The sequence below is a fragment of the Polypterus senegalus genome, chromosome 1 (assembly GCF_016835505.1).
Source record: "Polypterus senegalus isolate Bchr_013 chromosome 1, ASM1683550v1, whole genome shotgun sequence".
Classification (NCBI taxonomy): domain Eukaryota; kingdom Metazoa; phylum Chordata; class Cladistia; order Polypteriformes; family Polypteridae; genus Polypterus; species Polypterus senegalus.
Window position 1 is genome coordinate 324229878 of NC_053154.1, and position 18636 is coordinate 324248513.

An 18636-nucleotide genomic window follows, 5' to 3' on the forward strand; every position below is an offset into this window, starting at 1 on the left:
GTATAGAAACTACAATGTGATGTTGTGGAGCAGTGCTCGCTGCTGTTGCCTTAAAGCTTTAGAGTCCTTGATTTAAGTCCCAACTCAAGCAATGTATGATTTCCCTCTATCTGCAGGGGTTTTTTTCTAAGTGTTAAACTTGCCCTCCCAAATACTTAATACATACATAGTTAATTAATCAATGACTCTAATTTAGACTACTGTGAGAGAGTATGGGAGCGTGTACAACGTCCAGGACAGATATAGGGGATGTCTCAACCCGCAGTTTTTCTATCATCGAAAATTCAGAAATAAGACAAGCTAAATTCAGTCAATCACAGTGAAATCTAGTAAGCTAGTGAGGCACATGTCTTTTGAAATTAGTAAACTCCCACTTTCATTAACATGCTTATCTTTTTTTTCGTAATGGGCATTTAAAACTACATTTTAAAAAACGGGAAAAGGTAATGGTGCCTGTATGACATAAAATGTAACAATAGAAAACTTTTTCTAAATTTTCATTCAGTTTACCACAATTATCCAAGTATTTCAAAATTTTTCCAAAATGTTTTGAGAGAATGTGGTACTGGGCCTGCTGTCACTAGGTATTCATTCCCTGTACAACTGGAGCAAAAGCTTGAGTTACATGGCTAGCAGTAAGTGAGCCTCAATTCTGCTGACTTTGGGACTGGCCACTGCTGCCTTCTGTCGATTCTCGTCATAATTTTTATGTAAAGAATTTCAAGAGATGGCCAAAGGGTGGAGGGTTTCAAATTCGGTGACTTCAGGAGCAGATCTTTGCTTTTGCAGAGAATTTGTTCCTGTTGGCCTTGACCTTAGACGTGCAATGGGGCAGACTGCAGCCAAGTCCAAAGATGCTGCAGTGAAGTTTGTTTCCTTAGAGTCCAAGGTCATCGTTCTCTGCTGGAAAAGGGTGGAGGCACCCTCTCCAAGTTGGGGATGAGGCCTCAATTGGAGGAGTTTAAGTATCTCGGGGTCTTGTCTATAAGGGAAGAAGGCCGCGGGATATCAACAGGTAGATCGCAGCAGAGTCCGCATTCAAGAGGATGTTGTATTTGTCAGTCGCTGTGAAGAGAAAGCTGAGCCAAACAGGTCAATCTATGTTATTACATTCGCCCATAGTCATTAGTGGGTAGAGATTAAAAAAAAAAAAAAAAAAGGAGATCAGGGATACACGCAGCAGAAATTAGTTTCCTTCACAGCATATCTGAACTCAATCTTAGAGACAGGACGATGAGAATAGACATTCGGGAACAGCCTAAAGGAGAGTCGCTGCTCCTCACATTGAAAGGAGCCAGTTTAACTGGTTTGGGCACTTGTCCAACTAGGAGAAGATTGGCATCCCCCTGAAGTAGATGGAGGTGGTGGCAGGGCAAAGGGACGTCTGGGTATCGTTGCTTAGAGTGTTGCCCCCGTGACTTGGACCCAGATAAGTAGCAGAAAATGGATGGACATTTTAACTCAAAACTGAACTTTAGAAAGGCCAGGACCTTGCACCTTGAGCAAAGACAATTTACCTGCTTTATGAAACAGAATAAGATGCTTTCCCAGCACTAACACAACTACAAAGGTTTGTTTAAAAACCAATACACATAATAAAGTATGAATTAAGAGTTTCCTATTTGGAGAATAGAGGAATGGCTGCTGAAAATGGGGTTTTGCAGTCATATGTAAATAATCTACATTGTTACCTTGTTTGTCTGGTTCTTTAATTGAAAATCATGCAAAAATTGCTGAACTAATTTTCATTACATTTTGAATGTGTATTACCATTGGTCCAATTTAAAATATAGGCTACATGGGAGTATTGGTGAGATGAGCCATGATGGAGGAAGGACAGACCAAAAATCAGTGCCAATCTGGGGACTAACCACCATCAGGCAGCATGACAGTGCTGGGGCTGATGGGAGGACACAGTTACCAGAATGTAACAAAGTTCTGTACCAGCCAAAGCGGGATCTCATTTAACTTCAGATGCAGCACTATCCTCTCAGTAAATTAAGATAACAATTGTATTATCTCAATGAATTACAGCTTTTGTCTAATAAGCTTAGCATCTATGCTGCAAAACCGTTTATGAAAGGAAACTTGCTTGTTTCGCTCAACACTACCTGTTATTTTCTGATGTTATACATAAACAAAGGAGCAAGATTCAGCCTGCTGCATTTTGGTCAAAAATGCAGATAGGAATTTCACTGAACTTTGTACACATAACACAACACTATCATATACCTACATATCATTTTAAGTATGACAAAGATAAGCTGGGATGAAATAAAATTAAACAAGTTTTCAGTGCATACCAAGTCACCATTATGTCATGGTAGAAAGAGAATGACTGAAGACGGCATTAATAACTTTTAATGTTTCTTGATGGTAGAGATGAATTCTAATTCATTTGTGATAAGATATCATTTTAGGTTTGGATGACAATACAGTGTTGCGATATGTAGAAATTTTAAAACAAGATTAAGTAAATTGAATTTGAATCATCCTTATAATTTTATTGAATACCACTACATGTACTCACTCCTGTTACAGCAGCACTCTCCCTCTTCCTTTTTTGGTACAACCTACTATTTTTATAATTAACCATTTTAATTATTATTAATGATAATGTTAAGATATAGTTTCTTGCTTGTGACTGTTAATCATAAATTAATTTTTTAAATTGAACATTTGTTGTGGTCATCGCAGATGCTCAGGTAACTTTGAGATCAAAGCTGATTGTTGCAATTTATCGAGAAACAGCTCATCCAAAGATGAAAAGAATATAGAGCAGGGATAAAAGTAAGGTGGAAAGAACTTGGAACTGACCTGTCTCCATAAATTTGGAATGTTCAGTTGCTTTTAAATAAGTTGGATAAACGTTTTTTTACATGTTATGGCAAGTCACTGACTGTTCCTTGTACAGTGGCATTTATTTATTACAGAAAAACAGCTTAAATGTATTTTGGATGCTTTTTAAAGCTGGACAGTTTTCATCTGATATGATCAGATATAGTGGTGAAAGCAGGAGAGGGTCTAGAGACTTATAACCGAGATGCAGGAACATTGCAATTAAAGCTGATCAAGTGTGATGCAGTCATTGAAAAATTACCTGAATTTCTCCACGTTACAGCCTAGGAGCAGTTTCATCATCCTGCTGATGTTTATTTTTAAACTTGGGAACAGAACAATCAGTAATTCTGAACAAACTTCTAACAGAACGATCTTTTTTTGGACAAAACAAGTTGGACCTGTTTTATTCAACTGTTAACACATTCAAATAAACATCTGGACAGGTCGAACCATCTTACTGCTACCTGCAGTTCTCCAGTGTCCAAGCCTTAAGTTCTTATGTCTGTTTATGGGGTTGTTGTTTGTTTTATTATTTATAAATTTCTGTCTCTTTCTCAAGCTTCTGTAAAGTTCTTATATGTATGTATGTATATATATATATATATATATATATATATATATATTTGCAGCTGGAGATCCACAAAGGGAGAAAATGAATCACGTATCATTAAGTAGTTTTTATCCCTGAGCTTTCAACCCCTGCCAGGGGTCTTCATCAGAGGATAATGCTTAGACTTACAAGAATCAAAGGCAATATATAGCCCCAGACACAGACAGGCAGACATGGTATTATGCACCACCACACGTTTATTTATAGTATTTACAGTTACTAAGTGCCACACAACCCCAAGACTTCCCCAAAGTTCAGGCCTCTCACACACTATGCCTTTCTCTTCAGGCCACCTCCACTCTCTCTTGTCCTACTTCGTCCTCTCCTCACCCGACTCCAGCCATCATATGAAGGGAGGCAGCCCCTTTAATACACACTCGGATGTGCTCCAGGTGCTTCCCAGCAATCTCCCACCGACACGCCCCAGTGCGGCAGAAGTGCCGGCTGCGTACCCGGAAGCACTCCGAGTGTCCCCAGTCTTCTTCCCCCCGGCCCTTCCGGGTTTTGCGGAAGTGCCGAGGTCCAGGGCTACAAAGGCACGGGGGCGCCACCTGGCGGTGACCACGGGCCCCTACAGGGTTGAGCTTTTAATCTCTGTACCCGTGGCCCCCAAAGGAACCAGGACGATCGCCCCCACATGGTCTGGGGAAGGCGTAAGCCCTCCTCCGGTCTTCCTAGGCTTCCCAGCCGGGTCGCCAGCCCAGCCATCTCTGACACTGGTTCAAATTAAACAAAGTTTTAGCGATTTCACGTCCCAAGTATTTGGCTTTTGCCCTGCTACCAACACACACACACACATACATTTATAGATATTTTGTTGTTACTTACCCATTATATCCAGATAATCTTCGGCAAGTACAATAGGCCCTCTATCAATGGGCTTCCCAGAACCATTAAAAATACGACCTAGAAAGTAAAGGAATAAATAATTTAAATATTAGTGTTTTTTATATATATATATATATATATATATATATATAAAGAAACAATAAAGAACTTTGTAAATTGCAAGTGAAAAATTATTCACTGCAGATTTATTCTAATTTGGCAGACAGACTCTTTATTCTAAAAATGTACAAAATATAAGCCAGTAAACTGTGCTAATAATTATATTTTAAAATGAACAAGTTAGCAAGCATCATTCCCCACTCAACCTTGTCAAACACCTCTTCTAAAGGGCGCAAGTTATACTTGAGCTAATGTAATGGACAGACATTCAGATACCGGTGGCGGGGGAGGGGGGGGTGTAGAAGAAATAGCAACAAGAGATTTTCCAACGTTATTCAAGTATGACTCATAATTTGCATCAAGTAATTCAGATCTCACTCAGAAATTGTGAGGCGAGTTACCCATTATCAACCAACTGTTCAGATGCCCGTTGATGACAAATCTGATCACAAAACGCTTCAAAGCTCCTTAACATGTTCTCCCCTCCATATCCTTTTCTTACCTACTCTGGCTTAAGTGAGCCTTTGTCTTGTGGCTCAAGAAAATAAAATACAGAATTATATGTCATCAAAACAAAGATGCTACTAGTGCTGATATTCAGACTTAAGATATTAATATTTTGTTGAGTTACCTTTTCTCCCCATCAAACAGCATTACCCATTTTAGCAAAGATGTCTAACAGTTTTGCTCAATGATCAGGAGTGGTTTTTTCCCCCATTCCATTTAACAGATTTATTCAGGCTCAGTCAACTTTCTAAGACAATACCAGCAAACATCACATTCCGAATGAGGCAACAGATTCTCAGGATTCTAGTTGAGCTACCCAGACATTCACCTTTTTACTCTTGAACTACACATAAATTTGGCCTTGTGCTTCTTGATTATTGTGCTGCTAAAACCAATGTCACATTACATGAGTTTTTGTTCCATGCCAATAATCCAGTGCACTCAACTTCTATTTTTCTCACAGTCAATAGCTTGCTGCCTGATGGACATGCTGTTTGAAAAGTAAACAGCTGCTGGGAATTCAGCAGCAGTCCCTGTGACGATGCAGGTTCCGCTTCATGCTCCCATCTGGCTTCCGGGAGCTCTTGAACCTGACACCATCGGTAATGTAACCAGATGAGCTGGACAGTGAGGATACAACGAAACAAAGGGATGGTGCAAAAAAGGAGCAAAGTGCTTTTATTAAAACAATAAAACCAGTGTCCAAAACGGTGCAGTGGTACAAACGTGATTAAATAAATAATCCAGAAAAAGATAAAAATCCAAAACGTTTAAAACCAGGCTAAAACACGAGCATAAAAACCTTTAGCAGTCATTGGGGTCACACCAGCCAAGCACAGCTCCTTCCCAGTCTCTCCAGCTCACCAAAGGCGGGAGAGACATCAGCTGCCGGGGTCCTCACACTACCGACCACTGCCAGACTGTTTGAGGTCGGTTGTCCTCCCGTCTTCCTTCTTGCACTCGTAGTCGTCCCTCAGATCCCTAGGGCGGACTCCTCCACAAATCGTGCCCACTCTCCCATTCAGTGAGCACGATCCATCCCTTGAGCGCTGATCCTTCCCTCAGTCCGAGACCCCTAACCATGCTGACCTCTCTTTTACTGCTGGCTGCTGGTTCGTCCACTTTCATTCGCCCCTATACTGCTCTCTCGCTCTCCAAGCCTTTTTTCCTTTCATTTACGTCTCCCCTCCGCACTTGTACTTCTCCTATTTATAATGGGGACGTGGCACAGGTGTGGCGATTAGCAGCTCCCAGTATCAATTACGAATACAGATGATTCCTCACCTGTGCACTTAAGTGAAAAAACACTTGTATCATGCAGCATCAAAGAACCGCTCCTGCCACACTACCATGCCCCCTCTTTAAATTGCGAGTACAGTGACTTATTTATTTAATGCTGGCCTTTTCTACTAAGTCGTAGACCCGCTATATCACAAGCCCTGCTCTTTAACTCTTTATTTCCATTTTGTTATGATATGTAAAATACGAGACCAGACAGATGAGATTCTCTTCTGTTTGTGAGGTTTAAAACATCTGTGTTCCTTACTCCGTTGCTACACTGCATTGCATTTTGGGATGAGCATTCTTTGCTTAATTCGACTGTCAGCCCTCCTGCATATGCAGCCCACCCTTTTGACTAACAAGAAAATCAATATTTCTGCACCTGTTGACCTCTTGGGATTTCCAAGCATAAGTCTCTAGAGTTTACTCAAAATGGTGTTTTTATAAAAAAGAAAAAAAAAAGACAAAAATATAGACAGAAATGCATTGTTGATGAAAGAGATAAAAGGAGAATAGCCAGACCGGTTCAAGGTGACAGAATATACACATTATTTTTATATAGCCCAAAATCACACATGGAGTGCCGCAATGGGCTTTAAAAGGCCCTGCATCTTGACAGACCCCAAGCCTTGATTCTCCAAGAAGACAAGGAAAAACTCCCAAAAAAACCCAGCAGGGAAAAAATGGAAGAAACCTTGGGAAAGGCAGTTTAAAGAGAGAACCCTTTCCAGGTAGGTTGGACGTGCAGTGGGTGTCAAAAAGAAGGGGGTCAATACAATACAATACACAGAACAGAATAGAAGAAATCCTCAATACAATATACAAATAAAAATTTTAGAAGTATGTGGCAGAATTTAACAGTAGATGATATCACATAATATGATTTGGATTTGTTTAGAGTCCTGGAGACCTCATCCATCAAGCTGCCTCCCCCATTTGGCCATTCCACAGCTGAAACAGTGCTGGGCCAGCCAATCTGATGAAAGGACCCATCTTTCCCACGATTCCTGCGATCCTCCATCAGGGATGACTTTACCTTAGGCAGGCAAAACAACTTGGCAGGTTGGCTACTCTAACTCACATAACCACTCTCTACAACTGTTGTGAGCAGAAAAGAATGCACAACATGTTGGAAACTAATGTGGATGGACTACAACAGAGGTTCTAATCTTTCCAGCAAAGAGCAGAAAGCGGAGGCTGCAGAGATGACAGGCTCATAAAAACTGGACAGCTAAAGTCTGGTACAATGTAGTCTGGTCCAGTGAAGCTTGATTTCTGTTAAGACACAAAGCTGTCAGGTTCAGAATTTGGCAGCAATGCCATTAATTGATGCAACCAACCTACCTTGCATCAACAGTCCAGGTTGTCGGTGGTGGTGGTAGTGTAATGGTGTGGGGAAAGTTTTCTTGGCACACTTTGGGCTCATTAACATCAATCAATCGTGGATTTTAATGCTAGGTCCTATTTTAGTATTGTTACTGATAATGTGTATCCTGTCATAGCCACAATTTACCCATCTTCTAATGGCTTTTTCCAGCATGACAATGCACCATGTCAAAAAAAACTGTCAAAAAGTCATCTCAACCTGCTTTAAAGAACATGACAATGAGTCCAGTGTTATTCAGTGGTCTTCCCAATACCTGGATCTGAAGTCAAACAAACACCTTTGTAACGTGGTGGGATGTGTGATTCACAGCATGAATGTGCAGCCGACAAATCTACTGAAGTTGCACAAAGCAATCCAGTCAGCATGGACCAGACTCTCAAACGAATGCTCCCTGCATCTTATGCCACAAAGATTTGAGGATGTTTAGTCAGCATGGATATCAGAGGGTAGTATTCCTAATAATTTGCTCAATGAGGTCATAGCACTTTGAATATTTAACAAAAAAAGCTAAAAATTTTAGAGACATCTGACCAAAAGATCTTTCCCAAGATGTAGCTGGTTCACTTTGGAGTTTTCCAAAAACAAAAGACAAGCCTTAAAGTTGTATCTTTTTTGAGTAACTGTTTCCTTCTTGCTGTATTTATATATATGCCAAATTATAGTGCAGCAGAATGTGTTCTCTTTACTCCACTTAATTGTGTTACTGCCAACTTCTCTATGATTTCCCTCACAGGTCATCACCGATGCTGAGCAGACACTTTCTGCACAATGAGAGGCTAAATCCTTTTCTTGATTATTGAGCCAACCATTTCCATAGAATGTTCTTTAGTCTTGCGTTTACAAACCTTTTTTTGATTCACTGTGTAACTGGAAAAAGCAAAACAGATGGAAGCTGTACCTAAAAAATGTGGCACTGGCAAATGGCAGTGGTATGGGAATTATATCCTTATTACGGTCATTTAAGCGTCCCGAGTGAAAGCAGCTAAATATTTTGCAAACATCAGATTTGTTTTATGAGATGGCATATCTTTCTTCTGTGCATAACTTTTTCTTAATTTGGCATAGGAGTTTGAAACTTGTTTAAAAGTGTTTGATATATTTGGGATGTATTTATTTCAATAGCAATCGTTTTAATGGAGAAATACTGTTTTTTTTTTTGTTTTTTTTCCAAAAAACATTTAATAGTTTTTAAAGCATGAAAGGGGTCTTTGACAATTTCTCTGTGTACAATTTTCCACTTCCTGGATTTCATTAGATAGGATTACGCTCATCAGTTCAGTCTCACTCAGAAGTTAAGAAGTTTCATACTGTGTTAAAAATATTTAAATTATGCTGTTGTGATTTATGGCTTTACCCTTGTTGGGTTCAAGGGTGGCTTAATGAAGCCAATTCTGACAGTTAAGGTGTGTTTAAGCAGTTTATTTTCAATTTGCTAGTGTACAGTATTACATGAAAACGAGATTATAAAACGGATTGCAGGAGGGAATCATATTCAGTGCAGTTTAAGTAAATGAAGGATATCTTTCATAGTAACTTCTCCTAAGTCTTAGAAAATAACAACTTGGCACTGTAAAGTGCAACTGATAATTACAAATATTTTCAATTTTGGCAGCCAAAAGCCAAGCCTGACAAACCACTTTGGAAAGTTAGTGCCCAGCCCTGTCAACTTACCCAACATGTCCTCAGAAACTGGTGTGCGAAGAATGTCACCTGTAAACTCACAAGCTGTTTTTTTTGCATCAATTCCAGATGTCCCTTCGAAAACCTGGAGAAGAATTAAATAATCATATAAAAAGCATCAATGGTTGGTTGGATGGGACTGTTGGAACAGTACAATTATATAAAAACACACATATACTCACACATACAGTGGGTACGGAAAGTATTCAGACCCCCTTCAATTTTTCACTTTTTGGTATATTGCAGCCATTTGCTAAAATCATTTAAATAATTTTTTTTCCTCATTAATGTACACACAGCACCCATATTGACAAACAAAAAAATAATTTTTGAAATTGTTGCAGATTTATTAAAAAAGAAAAACTGAAATATCACATGGTCCTAAGTATTCAGACCCTTTGCTCAGTATTTAGTAGAAGCACCCTTTTGAGCTAATACAGCCATGAGTCTTCTTGGGAAAGATGCAACTCATCACTTGTCCAATACAGTCCCCACAGTGAAGCATGGCGGTGGCAGCATCATGCTATGGGAGTGTTTTTCAGCTGCAGGGACAGGACAACAGGTTGCAATTGAAGGAAACATTAATGCGGCCAAGTACTGGGATATCCTGGACAAAAACCTTCTCCAGAGTGCTAAGGACCTCAGACTGGGCCGAAGGTTTACCTTCCAACAAGACAATGATCCTAAGCACACAGCTAAAATAACGAAGGAGTTGCTTCACAACAACTCTGTGACTGTTCTTGAATGGCCCAGCCAGAGCCCTGACTTAAACCCAATCGAGCATCTCTGGAGAGACCTAAAAATGGCTGTCCACCAACGTTTACCATCCAACCTGACAGAACTGGAGAGGATCTGCAAGGAGGAATGGCAGAGGATCCCCAAATCCAGGTGTGAAAAACTTGTTGCATCTTTTCCAAGCAGACTCATGGCTGTATTAGCTCAAAAGGGTGCTTCTACTAAATACTGAGCAAAGGGTCTGAATACTTAGGACCATGTGATATTTCAGTTTTTCTTTTTTAATAAATCTGCAACAATTTAAAAAATTATTTTTTGTCTGTCAATATGGGGTGCTATGTGTACATTAATGAGGAAAAAAATTAATTGAAATGATTTTAGCAAATGGCTGCAATATAACAAAGAGTGAAGAATTGAAGGGGGTCTGAATACTTTCCATACCCACTGTAAATATTCATACATATCTATTTCTATCGCTATATATACATACACACACACACGGTTAGTCCCCAGGTTATGGACTTCCGACCTACGACTTACGAATGGGCCACACCTGCGACGCATGTGCATTAGTAACTGCCGTTCCGTCATCTTCGGCCTGGGGACACAGCAAGCAGTGGCTGGATGGAGGCTGGAGGGGAGAGATTTTGCTGCCCGCGCAGTGTAGTGTCCCTCAGGTGGCTGCCGGCAGACAGCGGTTTCACTGCCCGCCCACCACACATGGCTGCCCCATTCGTTCTTGGTGGGAGGCTGGTAATGCTGCAAGCAGTGACCCGGTTGTGGCTGAACGGGGCGGCGGGGGGTAGCATTGTAGTGTGCATCGGATGGCTGCCTACTGAATGGGGGTGATTCACTACCCGCCTGTGGCTGCACTGTGTTCGATTTTGGTGGGCAGACGCAGCAGGCAGCATACTGTAGTGGAGGAGACTGTGAGGTGGGCTGGTGATGAATTGTCCATCGATGCCCCCATTCATTCTCAATAGCAAGCCTACTTGTATTGTTACGTACATAGCAGGAAGTTATCTCTTGTCAGCACATCATACGTGTTGACGACTGGTGCCTTCCTGCTGTGATTGTGTGTACAGTGCTGTGCAGAAGAGCTCATCTTAATCTTTTGTCTTCACCCTTCAACAATGTCTCTGAAACACAAATCTGATGCTGGTGATACAGTAAAGAAGAGAAAAACCATCACCATTGAAAATAAAGTAGAAGTAATAAAAAGGTCAGAGAGGGGTGAAACTCCATCATTCATCGGCAGAGCACTTGGTTACAGTCAGTCAACAATAGCATTTATTAAATTTATGTACCTGTTCCGACTTACATACAAATTCAACTTAAGTACAAACCCACAGTCCCTATCTCGTACATAGGGGACTACCTATATATCATTTACAGTGAATGATGATGAACCCAGGGATCATTACTGACTTGCAATTAATTCTCCTGTGACAAATTCTATAATATATATAATATATATCTCCATCCCTGTGTCAATCAACTTTGTCCAATACAATGGCATGGGAACCCAGAATTTGTCACAGGAGAATTAATTGAAAGTCAGTAATGATCCCTGGGTTCATCATCATCATTCATTGTAAATGAGAGGATTAGCAGAATTGCACGCGGTCTATCAGACAAAACAAAACACAAGCAAAACACACATGGACAGCACCATACGCCAAATGTGTACTCCAATGCAAGCTGTTGATACAACGCACTAGTAAAAGATGGATAACAAGGAACCAGGACTGTATGCAGAATAAGAAGTCAGTTCTAACCTTCAATACAACATGGTCTTGTCTGGTAAGCAAGTACAGTACAGAGCAACCTTGCAGATGGACAAAAGCAGAAACTCCAAAAATGATAACTTTACCATAAAGCATCTCTGTCTTGCCATATCAGTTAGGCCTTTCAATTTACTTTTACTCAGAAGCATATATTTATAAAGACATAAAATAATACATTACACCATACACTAATTTTCTACTGAATTCATCCTACTTCTCAAAGAAAGGGAAATCAGGCAATTTACATGTAGCCAGTGACAAAGATCTCTCCAACTTACTGGAGAAGTGTCGGTTCCCTATCGACTGATACATATATAATTGCCACATGCCTGAAAATCGGTGTTTCTGCACTCTTCTCTCAAAATTCAAAAAACTGACTCTGCTGTACTTCTAAGACTTATTTCTATGCACTGCTTACATAGCAGGGGTAACTCTCATATTCTGGGAAATATGCATGCTGTACATTGATAAACATATATACTGTACTGTATACACAAACAGACACATATAAATTAAAAGCAGGATATCTGCCATTATTAGTATTAGTCCAAATAAAAGGACAAGAGTGGGGATGAGAAAAAGGCCAACTGATTCCAACTTTAATAATCCTGATGTGCTTTGGCACTACATTCCACCTTACATTTGTAAAGGGTAAATGAACTCAAGTCACAAGAGCAGGTCATGACTCGCCTCAGCATATCGAATGTTCAGCTAATATTTAAGACTAGCTGTGCTACCCATTTAAAATGGGTTGTAATCTAAATAATCAATGTTAAGAAGTTAACTTTTTCAACACACAATCTGTTAAAATGTATTTTGTAATGCATGTAATTAATAAAATGTATTGCATTTGACATTCCAGCAGATGGTGCATGACAAGATTGTTACTACAAAAGTTTCGCTGCACCATTTATTGTAATTGACAAATGCAATGCATGTCCCTGTTATATGCCATTTGGTATGGGGCTCATGAAAGGAGTGTTAATGTTTGTGATGCACCATCAATTGAAAAATGACAAATTCTATGCATTTTATCAGTAAAAATGTTTTTGATATGCCATCTTTTAGAATGACAGAGACATAGCAACCAGACTGACACACAAATACAGAGACACGTATCCTTTTATTTAGGTGGATAGCCATCCTTTATATACACTTAAATGAAAGGTTACAAATCCTGACCAGGTAAGACACCACATAAAGCACTGCTCATCTACTACCACAACACTCTATGTTAATCTCCCATAGTAATTTGTATTTCTTTAATAATGATATTAAGCTTTCAGTTTGAAATAAACACATTTCACAACTAATAATTGGATGGAATTTTGTTGAAGTGCTGAAATGAATCCAAGTAATTTACACTAGTAGTCATTGCTTAGACATTTAATTAATGATAAATGGAATTTCTGTGTTTAGATCTGTTGGAAAAAATCCAACTATAAAATCATAAGCATAAACTAGACACCTTATGCTTTTGTGAATAAAGCAAAATGAAGGCTTAAAAACAATAATGAGATTTTTTTTGTGTGCATAAATATAAATTTCCAAGGTTCTAAGAATGTACACCCATTTATAATAATGGAGAAGAAAATATATCTTGCATTTAAAATTGAAAGCTACGAAAATTCAATGTAGGTTAAGCAAATTCTGCTCCACAGAACTATTAATTAATATAGATCTTAAGACAAAGTCACAAAAAAAAATGCCTTTTATGATCTATAAAGTAAATAAAAGATTAATAGTTTTGAGTGGGGAAAAAAAATCAACTTAGAAACAGCAAAACATTTTCAATGCTTTTACACAAACAATTTAGAGGTTTAAACAGTGTTTTGTAAAATCCTATGACTACAGTAGGAGAGCACTAAGGATTATCTGTGTGAAGAATTTAGTGGGGTCCAGTCATTGACACCGTAGCACAACAGATGAGAGTGCGAGGATGGGACACAATCAAGGGTGGGTGCAAGATCTTGGATACTGTGGATAAGTTCCATTACCAGAGCCATGCAAAAGATTCAAACTCATACTAATGATATGATATGTGCATGTCATCGCCAAAATCTCCTACAATTGTTTCAAATGTTTGCCCTCTCAATTAGGCTAAATAAGTGGTTAGTGTTGCATCCTCACGATTAAGGTGATCTGTATTCAGTACTATAAGAGTGAATGTGCTGTTCCATCCAGGATTACCAGCTTTGCACTTCATGCTACAGGGATAAGCTCCTTGTTGTCTTGTTATGATATATGACTCAGGCGCCACCGCGAGTGGAAGCCTTTCCAGCAGTTTCATGTATAACTTTATCTTTCTACCTTTTTCACTGATCACTCCTACCACTTTCTTTTATGTGGACTTGTTCCCTGGACACTTTATCAGTATGCTGCTGCTGGAGTATGTGAATTTCCCCTTGGGATTAATAAAGTATCTATCTATCTATCTATAAACTAAGCGGGTTCTGAACATAGATGCAAGGACCTGCTAATAGTCTGGATTTTTGCACACTTAAGCCAATGTGGTAAATTCTCAAGAAATATATTAACATTTTAGCTGGGGAAATGCAATGTTACATTTCAAAATGTACCGTGTCATCTCCAGGTTTCACCTGTACATGACTTTAGTACTAAATTACTGGTATAATGGGACTTGTATGACCCTAAGCTAAGGAACTCACTTAAAATTCCCATATTTAAGTTCTTAAAAGAGATAAGTGAACACCAAGTTAACAGAAAATACTTTTTAAAATCAGATGTGGCATTTAAAAAGGCCTTACCTGGACAACGGCTTTGTTTCCACTGACTTCCAGCACCTGCCCACTCCGTTTGGTACCATCAGGAAGCGTGAGGCGCACTATCTCGGCATATTTTGGAAACTTTGAAGGGTGGTAGGGAGTAGCAAGAGTGAAAAAGAGGGGGAAGAAAGCAAAATTTAGAAACTTGACTTGAAGCACATGGAACGTTAGCCGAAAGTATCTTAAAGTATCTCATTAAATAATGCTGCACCAAGTAAAGGCACAGATATTTGATAAAGCTGTCAAACTAAACAAGTATTTTCTTGTTCTGTTGATCTGTGACTGACAAACACTATTTGTGTCCTCCTTCACAAGTCTCTATTCAAAAGGACTCGAGACATGAATTTGTTTAACAAATACACCCAAATGCTGCCAGTCAGTAAGATAGAGCTAATCTTCTAAAACCCCACAGTTAAAATTTGACATAAACAGACACACAATCCATAAAGTTCAGTTCAATCCAATGTGGCTTATTGAGAACATAAGTCAACATAAGTCAAGACTTACCTTAACATGGTCCAAAATTACAAGAGGCCCATTCACCCCTGATACAGTAGAATAGGCTGTGGAATAAAGGAAAAAAATATATAAATATATATAATTTAGTTCATTTTCTATATATTTCACATATCAAGTATAGTGTAGAGACAGCCTTAGAACTTTTTTTCAGAAGACAAGCATTCTTCATTTTTATTTTTTCACATGCTGTAACATGAGCAAAACAGATATTCAAGTACAAAGTGAGGAAATGTTCCCCAAAATCATCAAAACAGCAATTTTAAAAGAAATCCTAACTTTCTTTTTTACTTCAAATTGTTTGATGTAATGCATAGCTTTCTCACTTATGCAATTCAGCCTGAATAGGAAAATAGGCCGCGAGTAATTAGTAAAAGAAACAAAGAAGCAAGCTGATGGATACAGCAAATGATTCTACAAATAGACACTGCATTAAATGGTAGCTTACAACGCAGCAAAAAATCAGATGCATATTCGTGCAAGAAACAAACTGAATTATAATTATCAGTGACAGATCAAGAAAGGTATATTTATTTATATGGCATATAAAAGGTTTCCAAGAAAAAAAGCAGAGAAAAAAACAGCCAAAAGCTTGCACACCCTAAGAATGGGTCACAGTTCAATGCATCCTTCTGCATATCCATACTGAAATGGATTCTGTTAATTGCCAGTGGGGATTATTTTTAAATCTTATCATACGGACGAGTACCTCATAACACAATGCTAAATGCACAGCTTCTTCAACTTTTCCAAGTCATTTTTTACTCAAAAAATCTCACTCCTTGGCTCTCCACACACTTCCCAGCACTAAAACGTATCATCACATCATAGTTTTCAAAAATCATTTCCCCCTCATTACCAATTTGTCTGTATATTATTAACCAGTAAAGCCACTCTAATGTTATAACTGATAGTGGTTCATCTTCTACACACTTATGCCATGACATTTTGCCCTTTTTCTATTTGGAGCTATCTTTATAAGTCATGCTGCTTTGGAAAGATCAATTCGTACATGGCCAATGTTACAGCAATTCTGTTTCTTTAAGAATCTTTCCTCCAATACTTGTACAATGCACGGTGTTTTTTCTTCTTTCAAATTCATTTTCCTTAATGTTCCACCTCACTATGTTCAAGTTTAGAAGCTAACAGAAGTGCAGAATCCTTGATTTCATTTTATTTATCAAAAAAAAAAAAACAAAAACAAAACTACTCCAAACTACTACAATAATCCATCAATAAGTGGAAGCGGCTAACTGTTTACAAAAAATAGTCAATTTCACACCATTCTTATTTTTGTTACACTATCTATGATACACATAAATAATACAAAATTAATAAAAATAATAAACACAAAGTATAAAACTAAGTCTGGCTCCTCCTGCAGTATATCTTTGCAGATCAGCCATCCTCTATCAGATTAAATAAAGCTTTAGTGGCAATAAGTTTAGTAATTCCCTTACTGCCACAAATAGACTTGTTATATTACACTTAATTTATTTAGGCCATATTATTATTACAAGTTAACTGTGAATTCATGCGTCTCCTTTATAACCTGCTTAGCCAGTTCACGGTTGTTGGGAACGACACCCCTTTCAAAAGTCCACTCCAGGAAACGCAAATTGGGCCTGCATAACGTGAAGAGCACATTTTTGAAATAGAGAAGGAAATACTGGAGAACACTGACTAACATCCATACAAACCTGTTCAAGAATATTTCAATTTAATATTAGTTTTGTTTATACTGTACTAGGTGTCCCCCTAAAACTAACCAAGCAGAGGCAAGGTGCGCTCAAAAATGTGGCCAGAGGTAGACCGATTCAAAATGGAGGCTGGCGTGTCAGTGAGGAGGGCCACCACCTGACATCACACATCCCCCTGTGTGTGTGTATGTATATATCTATACTAATAAAAGGCAAAGCCCTCCCTCACTCCCTCACTCCCTCACTACTAATTCTCCAACTTCCCGTATTGCTAGAAGGCTGAAATTTGGCAGTCTCATTCCTTACAGCTTCCTTACAAAAGTTGGGCAGGTTTCATTTCGAAATTCTACACATAATGGTCAGAACTGGAAGCTATTTTTCTGCATAAACTGTAATGGAGTTGAGCTAGAAAGCCGTGGGGGGCAGAGTTTCGTGTGACATCATCACGCCTCCCACGTAATCACGTGAACTGACTGTCAACGGACTACGTAGAAAACCAGGAAGAGCTCAAAAACGTGCTGAAGAAAACATGCATTATATAATTGAGAAGGCAGCGAAACAATAAGAAGCGAGCGAGTGATATATACTACCATATCCATGAGTGCTGCTACTTCGTAAAGAAAGCAAGGTGTAAACGTAAACTTTAAATTAAGTTAATAGACAGGCTGCCGCTGGTGTTTCTCATGCTCACGGGTAATGCGGGATACAAGTTTAATGAGAGGACGCAGGATATAAACGAGAGTTTTGATCACTTTGTAACCAAGTTAAAATTGCAGGTGAAGGGGTGTGCTTATGCAAATTCCGAGAGACTGTGTTTGTGGGGGATTGACAGTTAAGGCGGGTGGGGGAGTCACGTCATCATATCCCCTCCCATTTACCTCATTTCGCTCTGAGCTGAGCTCCGCGGCTAAAGCCGTCTTCCGAAGCAACTTCATCACACTGCCACCAAATACTCACAGAAAAATCCACAAGTTAATACACACGCTGTCTATAGAGTTTCTCCACACTCAATGTATTCCTTGCGTCCCCTTTATACCCTCTGATCTCCCATTTCAATTCAGATGCCTCCAATTTCCAGTAAGGCTCAGCTGCGAGATGACAAGTAATAAGTCTCAAGAACAGACCCTATAAAACGATGCCATTGATTTCAGGCAAGATTTCTTTTCTCCTGGACAACTATACTTGCATTCTCAAAAGTGAGCTCGCACAGCTTCGTCATATTACAACCGGAGTGCAGCCAGAAACTTTTAAGTTCCGAGTCTTAGATAACATTAAATTAAGTAGACATCGCAACATCACACAAGATAGCAGCTCACGAGAACTTACTGAACGCAGTAAGAGTGATCACTTCCATACATCAAACCTGTTCAAAAAACGCATTACACAATTGACAAGGTGATGGCTTTATATGGCATTTGTTTATAAAGCAGCAAAGAGGCTGTGTGAAGGCAACTACACAAAAAAAGCAGAGCGCCACACTCTGAATGTATTGCTGGCATCACCGTTATACCCTCTGATCTCCCATTTCAATTGAAATGCCTCAAATTTCCAGTAAGGCTCTGCTTCGCGATGACAATAAGTCTCTGGGACACACCCTACAAAAGGTTACCATTGATTTGAGGCAACATTGCTTTCCTCCTGGACAAAACTATAACTATATTCTCAAAAGTTATATATATATATATATATATATATATATATATATATATATATATATATATATATACTAATAAAAGGCAAAGCCCTCACTCACTCACTGACTCACTCACTAATTCTCAAACTTCCCGTGTGGGTGGAAGGCTGAAATTTGGCAGGTTCATTCCTTACAGCTTCCTTACAAAAGTTGGGCAGGTTTTAT

The 18636-nt window shown here is 39.0% G+C and overlaps 1 protein-coding gene across 1 annotated transcript in view; it reads right to left on the bottom strand.

The window, feature by feature from the left end:
- atp6v1ba (ATPase, H+ transporting, lysosomal, V1 subunit B, member a) overlaps positions 1 to 18636 on the bottom strand; it is a 154770-nt gene that overhangs the window by 77450 nt on the left and 58684 nt on the right. The window contains exons 2-5 of the mRNA XM_039737260.1: positions 15070 to 15125; positions 14545 to 14643; positions 9246 to 9339; positions 4280 to 4357 (exon numbers count right to left, since the gene is read on the bottom strand). Of these exons, the coding sequence (XP_039593194.1) occupies positions 4280 to 4357; positions 9246 to 9339; positions 14545 to 14643; positions 15070 to 15125 (327 nt within the window). The remainder of the gene's footprint in view (positions 1 to 4279; positions 4358 to 9245; positions 9340 to 14544; positions 14644 to 15069; positions 15126 to 18636) is intronic.